The 23,485-nt window shown below is 39.8% G+C and overlaps 1 protein-coding gene across 5 annotated transcripts in view; it reads right to left on the bottom strand.

Moving 5' to 3' along the window:
• Positions 1-9,663: 9,663 nt before the first annotated feature.
• RBPJ (recombination signal binding protein for immunoglobulin kappa J region) overlaps positions 9,664-23,485 on the bottom strand; it is an 80,074-nt gene continuing 66,252 nt past the window's right edge. For all 5 annotated transcript variants that reach the window (XM_061584161.1, XM_061584157.1, XM_061584159.1 and 2 more), the window contains 3 exons: positions 23,080-23,235; positions 18,342-18,445; positions 9,664-15,641 (listed from right to left, as the gene is read on the bottom strand). In XM_061584161.1, the coding sequence (XP_061440145.1) occupies positions 15,326-15,641; positions 18,342-18,445; positions 23,080-23,235 (576 nt within the window). In that variant the 3' untranslated portion in view covers positions 9,664-15,325. The remainder of the gene's footprint in view (positions 15,642-18,341; positions 18,446-23,079; positions 23,236-23,485) is intronic.

Genomic DNA, 23,485 nt, shown 5'->3' with positions numbered 1-23,485 from the left:
AACACCCCTCCATCCTACCAGTGAGTGAACAAAATAGCTTCTGTCACAGAATTCCTTTCACCTGGACTGAACTGTCTTCAGACACTACAGATAATTATTTCATATGTGTGTGGCTGCTTCGGCTACATGGTAATCTCTATATTTCTATTAATAAAGAGAGTTTTAGCCTAAGAGTAAGTCGCAAATTAACTCTGCTTTGTGCTGCATTGGGATTAACCATATACTACTCTCAGTAACTCAACATTTTTACATGTTTTGTCTAAATTCTTGCCAAAAAGGAAAAACTAAATATTAATGCACATCATGGATAAAAAGCTTTGTTTCCATTTCCCCCTTTTGCTAAAGGCTTCTATCAGTTTGATTCCATCCTCTGATTCCGGGCCAAGAATGCCTCCTGTTTGCTTTTGGTTGGCCTTGGCATTTGGCACAAGAGAACATTTGTGCCTCAGTTCTCTTTCAAAGCCTCCTCATTAGCTGTGAGATTCTCCCCACCTGTGTGCACTTTTTATCTCTGATAGCGGCTAACCAGTGCTTTGAAGGAGGTATCAGGTTTGTTGAGTCAAGAAATTATGCATTTCTTCACATTCTAAGTCAAAACACCTGCAACATGGCAAAACCCACTTGCACTTTTTTCTCATTATCACCCCATGTCACAAGCAGCTCATCCAGGTTCCAGGCTCATCCACATTTTCCCCTGGTTCAGTCCCATTACAGCCTCAAAGTTATACACTTTATTCTTTCTACTAATTATCATCTTCAGCCTCTTGGTTCTTGGGTGAACTTAAGTGAATTTCATACCTTTGAACATTTGTCTGGTACCAATTTCAAAGAAGAAATGGTATTTCCTATTTTGGTTATATTTGAAAGAATATAGAAGCTGTATTTGAAAGAATGCCATAATTTTTATATATATGATTAATATTTCAAATTAATTTCACCAACTTCTGTATGTAAAATGGTAGGCCCTACATGGTGCCTTATTTGGATAGCTAAACAGACACTTTTAAGTTCGCACAACAAAAGCAGTCTGTTCCAGAAACTCAAAAGAAGATGAATTGACAGATGTCCTTGGGGAACTCATGCTAGAGTCTCAAGGCAACAACTGTAACCATCATTACAGATGACCAACCAGCTTACCTAAAGGTCAAGGCAATAAACAAACAAACCATTTCTTTTTTTCCCCACCCCTCATTACCACATGACAAAATGTCCACTTGTACTTGCCCACTGGAGCTGGACAAGTAGAACAACTCCCCCTATGCTGGTGTGAAATGGAAATGATAAGGGGACAAAAAAATAGCACCTTCCCACATGCAGAGTTGTGAATGATGATTTTAAGTCCTCTGTCAGCACTGGCCTAGCTCTCACTGAGGAGATAATTGGGATATACCACTTCATTGGATCCTTTGCCTATCTGAATGTTGCTCCATTTTTAAAAATGATTGCACATAAAAAAAAAATGTCAGGAGAAGGCTCCTAGTCTAATGTTCTAACTTCCATACTAGTATGGTATATGCAAGGATTTATTTTGTCTGTAGGAATGTTAAGTTCCATCTACTGTCTCAAGTGAAGCAACCCAATTATAGGTTCATTACGAATGAAAGCAAGGTCTCTCACAGAACTGATCACAGGCCTATCTTTCATAAGTGAAGAAACCAAACTCTGGAACTATCACACACCGAGTTCATCTTGGTCATCCAACAAAGCTGCTGAATACTTGGTGCCATTGCTGATTTTCCTATCTCATTTTGCTTTAAAGCAGGTAGGGCATGGGTTTTATTTCAATTTCATATTGATATTGAACATTTAAAATTTTCTTACCACACTCTGCAAGCCTTTGGATGAGGGGATGCAGTGCAATTCTCACGAAGAAGCCTCATCCAATGTGGCTCATGTTTGGATGGGGACAGGGCTTCTAATGGGCCCAGTATTGGTTCCCCAACAGGAGATATTCTCACCATACTTTTATCCCACTTTAGTCATGGCTGCAAAGGGCACTGTGTGAAGGGTGCCAAGACTAGTGAAGAGACTTTTATTCTCCGCACAGAACTAGAATTCTAGTTTTAACAGTTTAACAGTTTTAACAGTTTAACAGTTTTAACAGGCAGCCCCTCTTCCCAGAGAACTCTGGGAATTGTAATTCTGTGAGGGGAATGGGGTCTCCTGATAACTTTCTGCACCCTTCACCAGAGCTTGGAAGTAATTCACTAGCAAAAACGAATTACTCGTAATTTATTACTTTTTTGAGGAATGAGTGGATAATTTATTTACATTTTGATTATAATAGAATAAGGAGCAGTTTTATTACTTTTGAGGTGTAATTGTAATGTTTCCAGCATTATTTTGGGCATCACTGGGAAGGCAGCAGGGGACGTCGTCTTCTCTGATTTGTGGATGAAAATCATGTGCCTCAAATTGGGTTTCTGTGCGGCATCGCTCTTCCCTCATGCTCTGTGGGTGTTAAAGGAGGTGACGAGGGAGGAGGTGGAGAGCAAGACGGGGTGGAGCAGAAAGAAAAAACTGTTGAAAAAATGGACTGTGGTGGTGAAGAATGGAGTGGAGGGAGAAAGGGGCACGAGGGCAAGGATGTGGGTGAAGAAGGAGGCAGCAGAACTATGGAGAACTATGGAGATGAGAGACGACAATGTGTGTGTAATACTGTTTGCACTTGGCACAGTTTGAGCAGGAAATGGCTTCCGTCATCCTCCCTGGCTAATTTGCTGCATTTGCAGTATTTTAATTATTTTTGCACCCCAGGGGGGTGAGTGAGAAAAATGATGCTTGCTGGCTGAGTGTGTGTGTGTGTGTTGGATTGCACTTGGTTTGATGCACACATCTGAAATTTGGTTCTCCACATTTCTACAGCAATTTGCAAATTTTTATTTTAAAAATCCTCATGAAAATTCTTCAGCATTTTAGTGCAAATTGCTCCTAACACAAGCAAAGTGTCATAATGCATTTTTGTACTATATTTTCACTAATATATTTATTTTTATGCACACTTTCCCTATTATATTCATTTCTGTAAACATTGGTTGGAGAACTGCATCACAACATTCGGGTAAATGTGGATTTTGAAGGATGGTCGTATTTTGCTTCTCAGATTGTTCTGGAGTGTTCAAATTTTATAAATTCAGCCTTAAATGCAAACCAAATTGCATTCCCCCCCACACACACCCCTAGCGTGCGGTCATTTGTGTGGATAGCCTTTCTTTCATACTGATGTGTGTAACATATTTGTGAAGAAGGGAGCAACAAGTACCTAAACAGTATTGCTTTTAGTAGTGAGCTTATCAACTTTTTAATTTGCACAAAAGCTTTTTCTCTGTGGTGTTAATCATAGTAATATATATACTATGTTAGAGATTAATCAAATCCCAAAAGGGATCCAGAACAAGCTTGTGTGAAGTAATGTCTGATGGTCATATATTAATGGTGAAAAAGCATGTTAAACACAAATTGGAAAAAAATATTTTAACAGATTTTAAATAGATTTTAAAATAGAAAAATAGATTTAAAAAACATGCTGCTCAAATGGTGTTGACCAGAAAGTTCATAGTAAATGGTGTGCTGTGAAGAGGTGTGTTGATAGGACTCAACCACCTATAAGATCACTGCACATCAAATCCACATCTCTCTAAGACACAAGAGTAGCGCTAAAGTGATGCATACCTATAGAAGCTTGTTTTTGGAAGAAAATGCAATCAGATCTGGTGAATTCTCAAAAGAAAAGGAGCATAGTGAAGAGACAGGAGAACAATGATTTGCTGACTAAGGCTGCAATGCAATACATGTCAACTCAGAAGTAAGCTCCATTGAGTTCAGTGGGACTTACTCCCAGGAAAGTGTGCATTGGATTGCAGCCTAAGAGTAGCAATTCCAGAACAAACATCTTGCATGGAAACAGCCACTTTTAAGAAACAAAGTAGAAGTTGCAACTGTGAAGAGAGAGGATAGAGGAAGTATGTCTAGGGAGGTCATACACTTCCACCTCCAAAACCAAGATAAAGACTATGCAGACTAAGGGGTGAGGAAGACGACATAGCTCAGTTGTAGAGCACATCTATAACTGGCAAAAAAAATCCCAAACTAAATCCTCCAGTTGAAAAGGATTTCAAGTAGCAAGGAAAACCAGTACTAGAAATCTGGGAGATCTGCTACAGCCAGAGGAGGCAATACTAAACTAGACTCAGGATAAGGTCCCTTCATATGCCTTGAGAAATTAGATGCTCCACCATGAGCACGCCAGAGCTCTGTGCCTTAGTATGTGTTCTCTGTTAGCTATTTTCTTGTTCACTTTTTTAGACAGACATGGTCAAGTCCATGCATTCCACAGACTACATGGGCAAGCCACTATCTCTCAGCCTAACCTACCTCACAGTGTTGTGAGTATAAAATAAGGAGGGAGAACCATGTATGTACGCAGCCTTGGTCTCCTGGATGGTAAGGAAGGAATAATAATAAGGAAGTGTAATAATACTTAGGCTTGTTTTTTATTTGGCCACATATCAGGTCACATTCTCTCTTCCCCAGCCCCCCAAGAGGAAGTGTTAAAAGCAACCATAAAGTCATTGCTTCCAAGAGGAGGCTGCATTCCTTGTCATCATCTAGCTCTTCTCAACTAATAAAGCCAGTACTATGTATGGTTACCTCTCAATAACCTCATTATCCACATTTTATTCATTATCAATAAAGGAAGCCTGTTATTTTGTATCACTCTGCAATTCACAACCAAAAACTGAGTTCCTCCAGTGTAGCAGGGAATGAATTATGAAATGAAAATAAAAGCAGTACATCATGCATTTTGCCGGAAACCTCCACTTTTGCTAACCAAAATGGGAAAATAGCATATCACATATTTTAATAGAAAAAGTTACACTTTACAGGATTTTAAAGTGGTCAAGCCAAATAATTCATCCACCAGAACTGGAGAAAGAAGTCTCCTCCCCCCCATGTTCTATATAAATATCAATTGTGTTATTTTACAACATGAAAATTGCTTCCCATACTAGAGCTAATATAGTAGAGTGAGAGTTTCGGGCTAAGTATTCCACCAAAGTTTGCTCCAGCCACAGACTCAGTATAGTATAATCTTACAAATCTTATTTATTCAACATATTCTAAGACATTAATGCCTATTCCTCTTCACACAAAAGGAATATTGGGAGGCTAAAACTACAGGACTTTCTGGAAGACAGGAACCAACAAGAACAAGGATTTGAAGCAAGAATAAACGAAGTTAATGAAGAAGTCAACCCAAAACCAGAAGGAACATCCTACCTCCACCACCACTCCCGGGACTAGAACTGAACACATAAGTAGACCACTAACCATGACAAAGGAAGTGGCTAAATAATCAGACTTTTGTATGGCCCTTTTAAAAAGTGGCATAGAATGGCTTGTTTCTCAACTCCATCCCTGTTGTTGTTATGTGCAACCCTATGAATCAGTGACCTCCAAGAGCATCTGTCATGAACCACCCTGTTAGATCTTGTAAGTTCAGGTCTGTGGCTTCCTTTATGGAATCAATCCATCTCTTGTTTGGCCTTCCTCTTTTTCTACTCCCTTGTTTCCCCCAGCATTATTGTCTTTTCCAGTGAATCATCTCTTCTAATGATGTGTCCAAAGTATGATTACCTCAGTTTCATCATTTTAGCTTCTAGCTATAGTTCTAGTTTAATTTGTTCTAACACCCAATTATTTGTCTTTTTCGCTGTACATAGTATGCGCAAAGCTCTCCTCCAACACCACATTTCAAATGAGTTTTTTCTCTTATCCACTTTTTTCACTGTCCAACTTTCACATCCATACATAGAGATCAGAAATACCATGGTCTGAATAATCCTGACTTTAGTGTTCAGATACATCTTTGCATTTGAGGGCCTTTTCTGAGTTCTCTCACAGCTGCCCTCCCCAGTCCTAGCCTTCTTCTAATTTCTTGACTGTTGTCTCCATTTGGGTTAATGACTGTGCCAAGGTATTGATAATCCTTGACAAGTTCAATGTCCTCATTGTCAACTGTAAAGTTACATAAATCTTCTGTTGTCATTACTTTAGTCTTCTTGACATTCAGCTGTAGTCCTGCTTTTGTGCTTTCCTCTAACTTTCATCAGCATTAGTTTCAAATCATTACTGGTTTCTGCTAAGAGTATGGTATCATCTACATATCTTAATTGATATTTCTCCCTACAATTTTCACACCTCCTTCATCTTGGTCCAATTCCGCTTTCCGTATGATATGTTCTGCATATAGATTAAATAAATAGGGTGATAAAATACACCCGTCTAACACCCTTTCCAATTGGGAACCAATCAGTTTCTCCATATTCTGTCCTTACAGTAGCCTCTTGTCCTGAGTATAGGACAAGGACGATCAGATGCTGTGGCACCCCCATTTCTTTTAAAATATCCCAGTTTTTCATGATCTACACAATCAAAGGCTTTGCTGTAATCTATCAAGCACAGGGTGATTTCCTTCTGAAATTCTTTGGTCCGTTCCATTATCCAATGTATGTCTGCGATATGATCTCTTGTGCCTCTTCGCTTTCTAAATCCAGCTTGGATTTAGAATGGCTTTAAAAGAAGATTAGACAAATTCATGGAGGACAGGGCTATCAATGGCTACTAGCCATGATGGCTGTGCTCTGCCACCCTAGTCAGAGGCAGCATGCTTCTGAAAACCAGTTGCCGGAAGCCTCAGGAGGGGAGAGTGTTCTTGCACTCGGGTCCTGCTTGCGGGCTTCCCCCAGGCACCTGGTTGGCCACTGTGAGAACAGGGTGCTGGACTAGATGGGCCACTGGCCTGATCCAGCAGGCTCTTCTTATGTTCTTATGTTCTTATGGACATCTGGCATTTCTTGTTCCATATATGGTAAGAGCCTTTGCTGTAGAATATTGAGCATTACTTTACTTGCATGGGATATTAAGGCAATAGTTTGATAATTATTGCATTCCCTGGGATCCCCTTTCTGTGGAATTGGGATATACATTGAACACTTCCAGTCTGTGGGGCATTGTTTAGTTTTCCATATTTCATGACAAATGTTTGTCAAAATGTGGACAGATTCAGTCTCAGTAGCTTGTAGCAACTCTATTGGTATGCCATCTATTCCTGGTGATTTGTTTCTTCCAAGTATTTTAAGAGCAGCTTTCACCTCGCATTCTAAAATTTCTGGTTCTTCATCATACAGTTCCTCCGTGAATGAATGTCATCCTGGCATCTCTTTTATAGAGTTCTTCAGTGTATTGCTTCCATCTTCCGTTTATTTCATCTTGGTCAGTCAGTGTGTTCCCCTGTTGATTATTCAGCATCCCTACCCTTGGTTTAAATTTCCCTTTCATTTCTCTAATCTTTTTGAACAGGGCTCTTGTTCTACCCTTTTTGTTGTCCTCTTCTATTTCTATACAGTATCATAATAGTTCTCTTTGTCCCTACATACTAGTATTGTTGCATTTAGGGTTCTGACTGTTTCTATCTTCTTTTGCTTTTGCTTTCCTTCTTTCTTTAACCATTTAAAGAGTTTATTCAGTCATCCATTGAGGTCTTTCTCTCTTTTTAACTAGAGGTATTGTCTTTTTGCATTCTTTCCTAATAATGCCTCTGACTTCACTCCATAGTTCTTCTGGTTCTCAGTCAACTAAGTTCTAGTTCTCGGTCAACTAAGTTGAAAGCCTCAAATCTGTTCCTTATTTGAACTTTGTATTCTTCTGGGATGGTATTTACATTGTATTTTGGCATTATGATTGCTTTGTTGGTTTTCTTTATTAGCTTTACTCTGATTTTCGATATGACCAGTTCATGATCTGTACTACAGTCTGCTCCTGGTGGTGTTTTTGCAGAAAGTATGGAACTTCTCCATCTTCTGCTACCAATTATACAATCAAATTGATTCCTATTATTGACCATTTGGTGACTCCATCCCTAGACAGGCCTTTTATCTAAGCTCTAGTACAAATTACTTCTGAGGAAGGTAAAGCCAACTAAAACCTGCAGGGCCAACGCCAGACATGACTGGGCCCTTGGGTGCCAGCCTTCCCCAGGCTCCTTGCTCCCAGCCCCCCTACAGACCATGCAGGACCACTCCACCTACCTCTTCTCTTTCTGTTAATGCCCTGTGTGCTAGGCACACAAGTCACCGTCATCAACCAAGATGGCAGCAGAGGTTTCTCTAAGGGGCTGATACCCCTGCCACCCTCTTTGTTAATGGCAAGCATGCCTGCCATCACTCAGGATAGCAGTAGGGGCATCAGCTCCTTAGAGAAACCTCTGCTGCCATCTTGGTTGATGGCAGCTGTGCGCATAGCACGCAGGGCATGCACAGAATGGGATGGGAGATAAGTGGAGCAGGCGCACAGCGCGGGCCCACATGGCCTGTAGGGGGACTGGGAGCTCCATCTCTGCGTTCTGCAGCAGAGTCAGAGTCAACCCTGCTGAGAATTGCAAAAGGGGAGCACAACCCCCACACCCTAAGGAGCCCTTCAGGGTTGCAAGGCCTGCCACGCACGGCCGAACCTGACCGATCTTTGGCGCCGGCCCTGAAAACCTGGACTAAATTTGGATTTCTCTTGTTGACTTCTAACTGATGGACCAAATATGCCCTATTTTGAAAAATCAGAAATGTCTGTGTAGTTCAACACAAGAGTTGATCACAAAGGCTAACAAATACATAGGTCTATTCCTGGATTTCCCCCCTGTGATTGTTTTAATACATTTAAGTATTTATTACTGTAAAAATTCCTAAACTATGTCAATGAGATAAAAGTGTGTATCTACTCCTGTTGTGCAAGTACGTATAAAAAAAAAATGTGTGGGTGGAATTCATTCCATCTCAAAGCAATCAAGTCTGACTGATAAGAGTTGTGTAGAATGCAGCATTAATTCATCAAAAAGGTCAGCATCCAGATATTTTTGTATATATGCCCAAATAATTCTATATAAACACCGGAGCTTCCATGATTCCCTCTTCCAATTGTAAAATGTCATGTTGCATAAGTTACAAATATGGACACACACACACCCCATATCCAATCTTTTGGGAACAAGTTTTGGAGGCTCTAAAAGGTTCCAGTGCATGCACAGACACGGCTGTTTGAATCCCAGCCATGTGTTTAGAAAAAAAATAGTTTCTTCGAGCTGCATTCAATGAATTATATGCCCAAAATAAAAGCTGATTACATTGCCTTTGTGAAATATATCTGAGCCAGAGTTCTCAACATATTATTTAGAGTTAGCATCTAAATCTGTTAGAAACCTGATGAATTCAAACCAGAATTAAACCCAAGTTTTCTATATTTCACCTATCTAAAGCTGACTCAGCTGGCTTCTAATTTAAATGAAATTAAACAGTTCATTTTTCCTTATTTAATAAATAATATCAAAAAGTGAACTAGTTCATATTTACAGTATTGGAATAAAAAACAGTCTTGTCTAACTTCTGCAATTTTTACAAGCTGTATTAAAAAGATTCCATATCCAGTTTCAGTGGAGTCCAGAGTGCAGCTTCTCACTATTACTGTTGATTTCTTGCATGGGTTTGTTCTGGTCTTCTAGTTGCACAGATGACTTCACTGTCAACTGACTCGTTTTATGCAGAAGTACACCAAAAGTCTAAAAAGTCTGTGATCATCTCAGTGTCATACATTTTTTGACAAATTAGTCACATGAAGAGTAACAGAACATTTAATTTAATCTTGACAAAGTTCAGTGAAGTTTTTAAATCAAATATTGAATGCACTAATTACACACTGTACATGGAACACACTTAATGTGGCTTACATTTCACTTTTATTTATTCCTGGAAACTGCTCATATTGCAGGCTTTAATGTTTGTTTTTTGATGAATTATAAAACTGAGCAGATTGATTTTCCTACAAAAGTGTAACAAAGACTTGCTGAGTCTTCTATCTTATTGCTAAGAAACTTTACAGGTGCACAGTTTGTAAAATAAAACTCTTTTGAATAAGCATGTAGATATATACAGATCCAAGATACACATAATCACTAGAGGTTGGCAGCCAACGTTTTGTCTGGTAAATTCATCCCTCCCCCAATTAGCCCAATCATAGGCACGTTTACTCAGAAGTAATTTCATGGGGCTTACTACCATATATATGTGCAGCTCAAATTGTTTTACTTTTAAGACTGCTGCTGCTGCTGCACCCTGGTTGCCCAACTCCTCACCACGAGGGGGGGGGAAGAGAAGCTTCCACTATGCTCTTCTCCAGTATTGATCCAACTGGCCATAAGCCATGCAAACAAAGCAAAAAAGCTGTTTGTTATTTATTCTGACAGCAGCCAGCTTTAAGAGATTGCTGCCAGAACAAATGGCTTCTTAGCAAATCTAGCCACAACCAAGGACCAGAGAAGTTCAGACATCACACACACGTTGAAAGAATATGAGAAAGACCATGAGGGGTGTTGTGGGGCTACATAGGCTAATTCCATTTCCCACCAGTAATGCATGAATCTATGCATTCAGCCAATGGATGAAGGGATTTTGTACATGGAGCGTGTGGGGCGGCTATCTGTTTCAGTAGGAAGTTGAGCTAGCCTGCACCCACACACCCCTGCATTGCCTGAGTGGTTTTGACCGAGGAGGGGTACACAAGGAGGCCAAATGTCACAATTCTATGCACAGTGAGAGTAAACTCCATTGAATTCAATGAGAATGACTTCCAAATAAACATGCGTAGGACTGAGCAGTAACCAAATCACACTCTTTCCAGGCTGCTGCATGTGCTGGTTGTGGTGAGGCTTCACCTCCAGAAGCACAAAACAATACAAGGTGAATATAATATAAAGCCCCCCAAAACAACTGAACATAGAAAAAATACACATTCACAATGCTGGAATAGCTACTCAGTATTGCAGTTTCAACCAAGAGAAAAATACTTCAGTCCCAAAATGGTTAGACAGAAACCCTAATTTTGTTTCTAACACAAAGCTGCCACTCAATCCCACATTTACAGTGTTTGAAAACAAATTAAAACATCTGGCACAGGAAAGTACAGACATTCTATACTCATATAACAGCTTCTGAAAGAAAAATAAATGGCATGATTAATAACTGAAGTAAGCATGTTGTTTCAGAATGGAAGCCACTATGAAGCCATTTGGTCTGAAACGGGTCGCACTAGTGTCAGAGGTGCATTAAACACATCTACTTAAGAGACTTATTGTGATATTTCCAGACAACTTGTATAATTCCATGAGACTCTGACCTGTAGAAAATATGAAGTGCAAAATTTAACAATGACCTAAAATGTAATAGTACTCAGCTTTGAACCACCGTTTCTAAACACAACAGAACATACTATTTGCTCTCTCATATTATTAGGAAAGCAATTAAAAAGTGGTCTGTACCAACTCAAAGTTTGATCTATCCTCCCCAATGATGCAAGGATAAGTTACAAAATCAACTAGTAAAAGTTGTTCCTAGAATGTGACCACTACACGAGGGAGGCATTGAATGCATTAGTGCTGCTGAAAGGAGGAAAAACTCCTTGCATGTAGAGCTCTAGCATGATCAGGAGGAGGAGGCTAGAATGAACTCTTTGCCTAGACATGCAAATGTTTCATGAACCTAAAGGTGTTTAAAAGTCAAATGGTCCCTTCAAACTGTAATAGTATGGTCTAGGAAAAACTTTATTCTCTTTATTGAGTAACGTGGCCCTAAACAAGGTTCAAGGGTTGTGACAGAACACTCTTACGATATCTTCTGGCTATAATTATGAGGGAAGTTATGCTGTAATTCTGACTGGTTATTCTGAGGTAGCCCCATTTAGGCCAGTAAGTACAGGCGGGCCCCGCTTATATGGCAGGTTCCGTTCTGGACCCCCGCCGTAAAGCGGAAATTGCCATAAAGTGGAACCCCATTGAGTATAATGGGGCGCATCGCGCAAAAATGCCACAAAAGCGGCAAAAGCAGCTTTAAATGGGGAATGAAGGCCGCTGCATTAGCGGAATGCTGGGAAGCGAAGCGCCGGTAACCGGGCCCTACTGTATATTCCAGAAGCAAGCAATTTGTGGACCACAGCTTCATTTTTTTTCCAGAAGTACTTCACAAAATAACTGGGGCTGCTGTATTAGCAGGCAAATTTAGATTATTTGGGCTTCTGTTATAGAAGCTGAACAGCCAAATCCATTAATGAAAATAAAAAAGGTTTCATCCATCTATCAGGTAAAGAGATTCAGAACACAATTCCAAAAGAGCAATGAAAACTATTTCTAATTTAGTCTGGAAAACTATTTTCAAGTTGCCAATTTCCCCCCTGAAGGTTATAGAACCACTAGGTCCAGAAAAAGGATACAAAAGCCAAGCATTCTAAGGTTACAAGATATTGCTGAAATCTCCCCTCTCCCAACATTCTGTCACTATACTGCAGCATAGAGAAAGGCAAAAAGTAGACACCAATGTTATCTGTTATGTTCAATATTTATATCTCTTAAGGAATCTATGTCATTTGGGCAACATATGGCAAAGAGGCTAAGGAGGCTCAGATGCAGCTATATGCAAAAAATGACAACATGGGATACTGAAATACATCTGAGGGGTCTGAAAAGTTTGCAACAATATTTTGTTAAAGTCGGTAAGCTTGTAATGGTTTATAATTGTGTATATGATGTTTAGTTTTTATGTTACTGAAAACCCAGAATATTATCAATTTTTGATCCCAAAGGTATTCAGTGAAAGGCCCCATGAGTTGGACAGTACTGTGTAGTATTCAATACATCTTTAACATACACTGTGAGGCAATTTCCACCACATTACCATAGGGAGAAAATTAAAAACAGAAAAGTACCCAGGCTTGCAGATAAATGCCAGTAAACAACCAAGATAAGGCCACAATGAATCCGCCCTTGGTCACTAAAAAAGAGATGAGGAGAGGCAGTAATTGGCTTGTATTAAGAACCAGCGCCATGCAACAATGATGATGGGGAAAAGTTATGAAAAGACAATACACAGGAAGGCCATGGTGGAATAAAAGCACATTTCAAGACAGTGTCTCTGATTTAACTGAATTGTTTGGTATCTGCAGTCTAATTATGCAAGTCTTCATATAGAAAAAAGTCTACTCCAGTAATAGTGCTGATAATTAAACCTGCAGACTAGGTTGAAGCCATTAATGTTGCTTAATTGTGTAATCAAAAGCTTCCCTGCAAGAAGCTGTGGGTTCATATTAGCCACTATGCTATGCCTTTTGTTTATGGAAGAATGAAAATTCACACAGAATGCAATATATCTCTATTAGATAAGAGGGAGGAGGACTGCATGTATATCCTGCATGTACTTCTATGGGTGCAACAAATCAGAGACCTATAGTTTCAAATCAGCTGTCAAAAGGGGGGAGGGAGATTAGAGTGAGCTCCGAATAAAAGTACCACTAATATCCATCTAGTGCAATTCAAGGCCCAAATTAAGCACTTTTGCTCTTCCATTAGCAGGGGCTTGGATATCAACCAACGGACAGGCAGTTTTGTGACTAGGTCCAGCATGTGTTGGGCTTCTGCACCACCTGATCACCCAATAAACCTCAATCACTAGGATTCCCAGGCACATAATGGCAGGGGAACCCAATGGCCAAGATCCAAAAAGCCACATATGGCCTGGGGCTTTTCATGCCCTCTTTCCTAGAACTTGGGTCCCCAGAAAAGTTGCCCCTGGAGGTCAGGACATGCTCCACAGTGGCATCTGATGTGACAGATTATGTAGGCTGGAAGGGTATCAGTTGCCTCCCCCATGAGGGTACTGAAATACTGTGCAAGCACACTTTCCATCATGGTAGCCACGTCAGCCTGTTGCAGCAAAACCAAGGAATTCTGTGGCACCATAGAACTGTTGATTTTGTGTATTCACAGGCATTTAGGATCCTGGCCAGTGTGTACTGGACCCATTCACAAATGCCCCTATGGAGCTTTCCACAAGGAGGTTTGAAAAAGTACTTTGGAAAGATGAAAGCAGTAGTGTAAATTGGCCCTCAATTAACATGCAATCAGGGAAAGATATGAGCATTGCACTAGATGATTGGCAATGAAGAAGGAGAGGGTGAAGAGTAGTCCAAATCAGTGCTTTTGCAATTAGCCATTTCTAAGTACTATCATTTAACTGTACAATTACTTCACACTCAAAGAAAAATATCATACAAAAAACTAGTTCATTAGGTTGGCCTAATGTCTGAGGATAGCCGTGGTAGTTTGTGATGGCTCCCAATTCATGACGAGATGCACCTATCAATCCTGTTTGTGGCCGATGCGTCAAGAAAAATGTTGTCATATGCCAACGAGACAGAAAACATGCTGCCAAATGAAGTTATTGGGAACAGTTCACTTAAAAAAAATCACACACATATTTAACTTATACTTAATAGCAAATTATGTACAAGATTAGCAAAAATAAAAAAGCCAACCTGAAGAAATCCTGAAAATATTTTCTGATGCATGTATTGACTGTGAAAAGAAGGGAAAGACCCTTTATAACGCCAACATATGCCAGTAGCGTGAGCAGTTAGGATAACTGCACGAGGCCACATTTGTAATGTTAAAAACCTCATGACTCAACACTATAAATACATAAAAAGGAACACATAGAAAGAGCTGTCCACAATGATGGAAAGAGGAACTCTAAAGTTAACATACATTGCATGTATTGCAGGCAAGGCAGAGGCATTTTTAAAGCTTTTGCACAAACTTCATATAATCTTAAAAAAAAATATGCTGGCCTTTACAAGGTTCTAGTCGCTGAAAATAAAAACAAAAAATTCAGTTCATAAAAAGTCACAAGACTTCAGTTTAAAAAAATGCAACAGTTCCAGCCACAGACCAAAAATATATATATTTTTTTAAAAACTGGAAGAGTATGGTAATTAGATTATACAAGCATGGTCAGGCTTGGAACCTGAATATACTTCAGAGCAAATGCTCAGAGGAAAAAAAATAATATATAAACTATTTGGTAACAAAAGCTTACTATATGTTGTGATACAAAAAGGTATGGTGAAAATGTACCTTTTATACTAAAGCATTCCTTGGTCCATAAAAACTATGTTATGTCCATGTTTTTTAGTTCAATTTGTATCCCAGCCACTTTTATTTATTTTTTAGTTTCGTGCCCATTTTTAAAGACAACTAAAAATAGATTTTGAAAAAAAATAAAGGGGTCTTTCCTCCCCAAAATTTTAAATTGTGGCTTCTATGGAGATCAGCACTTGTAGGTGATAGAAGTTCAAAGAGTAGTGAAAAGGTGTTTTTCCCATGGAACCACAAAAGTTGTCCAGTTTCACTGTTTGAAGCACTTAGTCTTTACAAGTCCCACATAAAGAGCAGTGGTTAGGAAACTACTGCTGCCGCTGATGATGTGACATTGGTTGGGTTTGTGCTGACATTTGTGTAACTTCCTTCGTTGTTTGTGTTTGTTTCGCTGGATGCCAGGAGACTTGAGTTGGCTCTGAGGATTGCTCCAGCAGCACTACAGTGGGGTCGGGGTCCTGGTTCTGGTGTGTAGGTAAATGTAAGGCTGGTAGAGTAGATTATGCCATCATTGCGGACCAACGTGACCGGAACCTGGACTGGCTGACGGACCCACCTCCAGCCTTCCCGGAATGCAGAAATATCAGGAACAACGCACAGCATGCTCTCTGCACATCTGGGGAAGAGGCAACAGAAAGCATTAGCTGACAAACACTTTTATTTTCAAGAAAGAATTATGCAAGCTGTGGATGATTCATATGAAGTATTAAAAATTCTGGACCCAGGCAACTCAAATTCTGCACCAGGAAAAATTGGATTCTGCAATCAGCACAAGTTATACATAGTGAACAGATTTGCATAGTGGTTCTTTATTTTTACAGTCTCTCTAGGAGAAATTGCAGAAAAAGATTTTGTTGTTGTTGTTCTGGCTTTGCTAGTATCGCAGAGGGGAGGCACTGTAGTCAAATACCCCTTCCCCCAAAACATTAGCGAGGAACGAAAGGTGTTTCCCACACTGTTGCCGGATATACCTCCAAGAAGTCATTCCAGATATGGGGATCCACCACTAACAAGGCCCTATGAGCACAGAAAGCCATCCAGTAGTGATATCTGGGAATTTAGGAAGCTGAGATTTATTTATTTAATTAATTTAAATATTTATAAACTGCACTTTCATGTAAAATATCACAAGGCAGTATATAGACTAAAAACACAGTGCGACAATGGAAGTAATAAAAAACATCAAATACATCAGTAAGACCTGGGTGGCAAAGAATCACAGATCTGAAATTAAGCAGTTTATAGTACAATTCTGTGCAGTTTACTCAGAATTAGATTCCACAGCATTCATGTCCCAGGCAACCATGCACACAATAACTTAAGCTAAATGTAAGAAGCTGCCTTATACTGAGTCAGATCACTGGCCATCCAGCTCAGTATTCTCTACACCAGTAGAGGGGAACCTTTGGCCTAATTAAGCCAACCAAGCTTCAGAAGTTACTCTGCCATGTCATTCTGGGCTAACCATGCTCAACTTTCCTGAACCTGTTATCATATATGATGCCAGGCGCAAAAAAGTTGTGCAGCCAATGGTTTGAAATTTCAAGCTGTAGATAAAGGAAGAAAAATTGGGAGCAAAATCAAAGTGTGCTCCCAATTCTTCCGTTGTACTCTGGCTTGAATCTAAGCTGGAAATACAAAGGAAGATTGTTCTATTGTAGGCGCAGCTTGAAATAGCTTGTCTGCAAAGAAGATGCAATCCTGATTCTTTCCCTTAGTTAGATCACCTGATGTCATAGTGACATCAGGTGACTGATAGGCGGGCGAGGCCACCTCTCTGTTAAAGTGGTTGGTGTGGGAGTTCTGGATCTGGCCTGCCAGCTGGATCCAGTTCCCCACCCCTGGTCTCTTCTGACTGGCAATGGCTGTCTATGAATTCTGCCAGGGGTCTCTCCTAGCTCTACCTGCCAATGCGAGAAAGATTTGAGATTCTAAGAAAGGATATTAGCCAGCCAGACTGAAGAGCAAGGTGAACTGCTCAAGCCAGGCAGGAAAACGAACTGTCACTCCGTGGGAGGGGCTAAGGTGAGAGTCCCTTGGAGTGTTAACTCTTTCCTGCCTCAAGCAACAGGAGAGGAAGACAACACCCACTTGGGGGTGTCCTGGTGTCCACTGGAGAATAAACTTTCTGCATGCAACACAAATGCTCTGCTACTGAGCAACAACCCTTCCCCGAAGTTTAATCATCTGCAGACGTCACCAGAAGTAGAGCAAACAGCACTCAGACACCCCTCCATCGTGCCTGGATACTAACTGAGGTGAGAGCCTTCCTCCTTTTAACTACCAACTGTGATTGCTGAGAGCATGAAGCCCTCCACTCTGCTTAGATCCAGCTCCATGATCTGCCGCTCATGTAGAAGTAAAGAGCACTGGAGAACAGAAAGTTAGGAGAGTCGCTTCCATGCCTGAAAAGAAGTGTTGTTCAATTTCCAAAACCTTTCCATCATTACAACAGAAGTTTCTCAGAATGAGGCACAAGATGGCAGGTCAGATCCTGGGTGTGGGAAGGTTTAAGAGCTGGAAAAACTTTGGTGGATTGACAGGGCAATATGCATTATATGTACATAGGTGAAAGGAAGAACATTGGGGACATGGACTGCAAGCACTGCAGAAGTGGACTGTACTGTAAGTCGTTGGGAAGAACAATATTCTTGCTATGTATATGAAGCTAAATTATCTTTCATAAGCTGCCATGGACTTTGTACTGAAAGGTGGTATAAAAGAACTTCAAACAGCTAAATAACGGCTTAGGGCCAATTTTAACCAGCAGGGTAAAAGATAAGGCACTTTTTAAAAAAGATTATTTTGGTTCTTGTTTGTTACTATAATACGGAATGAAAAAGAAATTGTAAAGATGGCCTTCTAAATTGTTATTTATCTAAAAAAAAGGTACCTATATGGAGGTTTTGGTAATTGGCAAGTTAATTTAAAAGTGATGTAGTCTTCAAGGTCACGTGATGAATTAACTCCCAAATTTATGTAAATACCCAACAAACTTATCTTTGGAAAAAATGGAAATGGACTGCCTTCAAGTTCATCCCAACTCATGGCGATCCTATGAATAGGGTTTTCATGGTAAGCGGTATTCAGAGGGGGTTACCATTGCCTTCCTCTGAGGCTGAGAGGCAGTGACTGGCCCAAGGTCACCCAGTGAGCTTCATGGTTGTGTGGGGATTCAAACCCTGGTCTCCCAGGTCATAGTCCAACACTCTAACCACTATGCCACACTGGTTCCCAACTTATCTTTAGAGTCCACAAAGACAACTAGTTCTGCATGTGGTATATAAAAAGGCATATTGCAAGTATGATACTGCACCTGTACATCGTTTCAGCTTCCACATCCCCGAACCAGACACGTAAATTTGGAGTGAAGTTCTGCCCAGTAAGTTCCAGCATTGCTACATCTCCACCACCATTCAACTAGTGAAGAAACAAAAGAGATGTAAAAATTAACAGAAGCTCATGAGTGCTTCATTACTTGAAAAATACTCAAAAACGTAGCTACATACAATACAACAAAACGGCCAACTACTTCACATCTATTGAGGAAGCTGGTTGAAGTACTAGTTAAGACTTTCATCCTTGCATGTTTAAGTACAGGGCTTCAGCTCCCTTCACAAACCTTCAGGAAACCTTTTCAAAGGACAACTGTTGGGGTGTGTTACTCTTTCCTGCCGACAGCTGTGGTAAAACAACTGTACATTAACATCTAAATACGTACCCTGCGAAGCACACTAGAGCACAAAATTTTATAATCCTAATTCTTAGCAAATATAACAGCCACTTCACACATTTGTTTTTTAGGTGTACATCCAAGTCATCTTAATTATATGCCTAAAATTTATATTGTGAATGTAACTAAAATTTACACATCTACTAGATATTTTGGAAAGTTGTTTGTTCACAATATGCTTGGACACCTCTTAAAGTATCATAACTGATTTTTGCATGAAAATCCCTGAGATCAAGAAGCAGGTTTTTGTTTATATTTGGATACAATTAGATGCCATTTTAAATCAATATGGTCGACTGAACCTTTCAAAACAGCACTGAGTTTAACAATTGATTTCAAAACTGCAGTGCTTTTTTGATTTCTTAGAATTTGTAGCAATGCTATACATGAGGCTGCTAGTACAACATAAAGTAAATTCAAGGAGACAGTGTGTAGTGGACAGAGTGCTACTTAGTCCTAGGAAATCCAGGCTCAGCTATGAAGCGTTACTGGGCAACTTGGACCAGTCATGCAAAACAGCCTTCACAAGGTGGTTGAGATGATAAAAAGGAGAATTAATTGCTTGGATCTAGAGAAGCCTCTTGAACCTAAAACTGGCTGCAGCTCCCTGTTGAAACATCAAATACATAATGTATGACTCAAATCTCAGAAGTAGCCATATTTTAAACAGCCTTTTTTTATTTGAACATCTCCAGATTCCACGGGTGCATATGGGAAAATACATGAAAGGGAGAAAAGCCAGTAATTGATTCATGCCTATCTTTGCTGAGCTCCCATACTGTTTGTGTAACTCACCACATATACAATGTGAGGACAGCCCATTCTCAAACAACTACGTACAGATCTTACACAAAACTGAAACCTGGGTTGTTTTCCTTAATCCATGCTGAATATTGCATTTGAACAACAATATTCAGACTATTTTTCAGCCATAAATTTGTTTTGAGGACCCAGGTTATAAGTGGTTCTCAGTCCAAAGTAGTTGCTAATCCACATTCATTCTCATTCTAGCTTTGTACTTCTTGGCAAGATAGGGCTCTATGTGACATAATCGAGAGACTCTTTGGGAACAGTTAGGACAAATGATGTAAACCAGTATATAGGACATAAAGAAAGAATTTTATGGTGCAGCACCACAAAGACCACATTGCATCAAACATTGGTCAACTTTTCAAGCATCTGTTTCGTAAGATTTCATTCCGTCTCTGCATGTTTTGTAGCCCCAAGTTTAATTAGTTCTAACACCCAATTATTTGTCTTTTTCGCAGTCCATGGTATCCGCAAAGCTTTCCTCCAACACCACATTTCAAATGAGTTGATTTTTCTCTTATCCACTTTTTTCACTGTCCAACTTTCACATCCATACATAGAGATCGGGAATACCATGGTCTGAATGATCCTGACTTTAGTGTTCAGTGATACATCTTTACATTTGAGGACCTTTTCTAGTTCTCTCATAGCTGCCCTCCCCAGTCCTAGCCTTCTTCAGATTTCTTGACTATTGTCTCCATTTTGGTTAATAATAATAAATAATAATAAATTTTATTTTTCAGTCGCCTATCTGTCTGGGTTAGGGACACTCTAGGCAACGTACAACAATTAAAACAGTGTGTATATATATCAACAACAATCAAATATAAACTAAAAGCCATCCTTCAGTTCATATAACGCAGAATTAATCTACCTCAATCTGTGCCGAGGTATTGATAATCCTTGACAAGTTCAATGTCCTCATTGTCAACTGTAAAGTTACATAAATCTTCTGTTGTCATTACTTTAGTCTTCTTGACATTCAGCTATAGTCCTGCTTTTGAGCTTTCCTCTAACTTTCATCAGCATTCGTTTTAAATCATTACTGGTTTCTGCTAGTAGTATGGTATCGTCTGCATATCTTAAATTATTGATATTTCTCCCTACAATTTTCACACCTCCTTCATCTTGGTCCAATCCTGCTTTCCATATAATATGTTCTGCGTATAGATTAAATAAATAGGGTGATAAAATACATCCCTGTCTCACACCCTTTCCGATGGGGAACCAATTGGTTTCTCCATATTCTGTCCTTACAGTAGTCTCTTGCGCAGAGTATAGGTTGCACATGAGGACAATCAGATGCTGTGGCACCCCCATTGCTTTTAAAGCATTCCATAGTTTTTCATGATTACACAGTCAAAGACTTTGCTGTAATCTATAAAGCACAGGGTGATTTTCTTCTGAAATTCCTTGCTCCGTTCCATTATCCAACGTATGTTTGCGATATGATCTCTGGTGCCTCTTCCCTTTCTAAATCCAGCTTGGATGTCTGGCGTTTCTCGTTCCATATATGGTAAGAGCCTTTGTTGTAGAATCTTGGGCATTACTTTACTTGCATGGGATATTAAGGCAATAGTTCAATAATTACTGCATTCCCTGGGATCCCCTTTCTTTGAAATTGGGATATATATGGAACGCTTCCAGTCTGTGGGTCATTGTTTAGTTTTCCATATTTCTTGACAAATTTTTGCCAAAATTTGGACAGATTCAGTCTCAGTAGCTTGTAGTAACTCTATTGGTATGCCATCTGTTCCTAGTGATTTGTTTCTTCCGAGTACTTTAAGAGCAGCTTTCACCTCACATTCTAAAATTTCTGGTTCTTCATCATATGGTTCCTCTGTGAATGAATCTGTCATCATTGCATCTCTTTTGTAGAGTTCTTCAGTGTATTGCTTCCATCTTCCTTTTATTTCATCTCGGTCCGTCAGTGTGTTCCCCTGTTGACTATTCAACATCCCTACTCTTGGTTTAAATTTCCCTTTCATTTCTCTAATCTTTTGGAACAGGGCTCTTGTTCTACCCTTTTTGTTGTCCTCTTCTATTTCTATACAGTAACTACTGTAATAGTTCTTTGTCTATACGTACTAGTCCAGCCTTTCCCAACTAGTGGGCCACCAGATGTTGTTGGACCACAATTCCCATCTTTCCTGACCATTGGCAATGCTGGCTGAGGCTGATGGGAGTTGTGGTCCAACAACATCTGGTGGCCCACTAGTTGGGAAAGACTGTATTAGTCACTGTATTGTTGCATTTAGGGTTCTGACTGTGTTGCTATCTCCTTTTGCTTTTGCTTTCCTTCTTTCTTTAACCATTTTAAGAGTTTATTCAGTCATCCATTGGTCTTTCTCTCTTTTTAACTAGAAGTATTGTCTTTTTGCATTCTTTCCTGATAACATCTCTGACTTCATTCCATAGTTCTTCTGGTTCTCTGTCAACTAAGTTTAAAGCCTCAAACCTGTTCCTTATTTGATCTCTATATTCTTCTGGGATGTTATTTAAATTGTATTTTGGCATTATGATCGCTTTGTTGGTCTTCTTTAGCTTTACTCTTATTTTCGATACGACCAGTTCATGATCTGTACCGCAGTCTGCTCCTGGTCTTGTTTTCACAGAAAGTATGGAACTTCTCCATCTTCTGCTACCAATCAATTTGATTCCTATATTGACCATTTGGTGATGTCCACATGTACAGTCGTCGGTTGCTCAAAAAATGTGCTCGCAGGAAACATATTATTGGCTTCACAGAATTCAGTAAGTCTTTCTCCTGCTTCATTTCTGTCTCTTAGACCCCATTTCCCCACAATTCCTAATTCTTCTCTGTTCCCTACTTTTGCATTCCAATCCCTCATGATTATCAGCACATCTTGTTTTGGTGTGTGATCAATTTCTTCCTGTACTTCTGCATAAAATCTCTCCAATTCCTCTTCTTCTGCATTTGCCGTCGGAACACAGACTTGGATGATGGTTATGTTGATAGGTTTCCCATTTAATCTCATTGATATAACTCGCTCAGACCTTGCGTTGTAGTTCCTAATCGCTCTTGCTACATCACTTCTCACTATTAAAGCAACCCCATTTCTTCTTGATTTCTCATTTCCTGCATACAATATTTTGTAGTTGCCTGATTGAAAATGTCCCATTCCTGTACATTTTAGTTCGCTCACACCAAGTATTGTAATGTTGATGCGTTCCATTTCTTGCTTGACAATTTCTAACTTTCTCTGGTTCATGCTTCTCACATTCCATGTTCCTATTGTATGCATCGTACAACTCCGGGAGACCCATATTTAGCATAGCACAACAGCCAAATCCAAGGGGTGTCTTGCACTTGCAACAGACACTGCAGAACCTCTTGCACAACTGCTATTAATCTACTTGGTGACAGTTAACTTTGTGTGCTACCTCTTGTTCTACTGCTTGCACAAGGTCAACACTCACACTTCATGTGCCAAGGTTATATTGTATCTCACCTTATAAAAATAAATTCCAAGAAAAAACATCAACTCACCTGAAGACTTTCTACTACAGGCACAGGTGTTACTGGAGCGTGGACAGGTCCCATTCCCTCATAAAATGTGTACTCTGCTTTATCTGTGCTAATGATTGTCCATGAAGCTCCATCATTAATCATCTCTTTATTTGGTTCTTTTGGACATGGAGTGGCCTTTTAAAAAAAGAAAAAAAATTAGGTTGCTAAGAATACTTCATGTCCAAAAAGCACACCACCTTGTTTTAATCTGGGGAATGCATTGACTGAAAAACATCAAGAAGCCTTGGCTTGGGGAAAGGGGCTCCTCCCCCCTTGCACGCATCACTCACTCCTTATAAACACCACTTGGCTTCACCTGCAGGGTTAGCAAGCTAGGCCCTCAGAGATATACTTGGGTTTACTCCCTCAGCTGTCTTTCACAATC

Source organism: Rhineura floridana, chromosome 9, assembly GCF_030035675.1.
Source record: "Rhineura floridana isolate rRhiFlo1 chromosome 9, rRhiFlo1.hap2, whole genome shotgun sequence".
NCBI lineage: Eukaryota > Metazoa > Chordata > Lepidosauria > Squamata > Rhineuridae > Rhineura > Rhineura floridana.
Note: the sequence above shows the minus strand (reverse complement) of the source record. Positions and strands in the feature narration are given on the sequence as shown.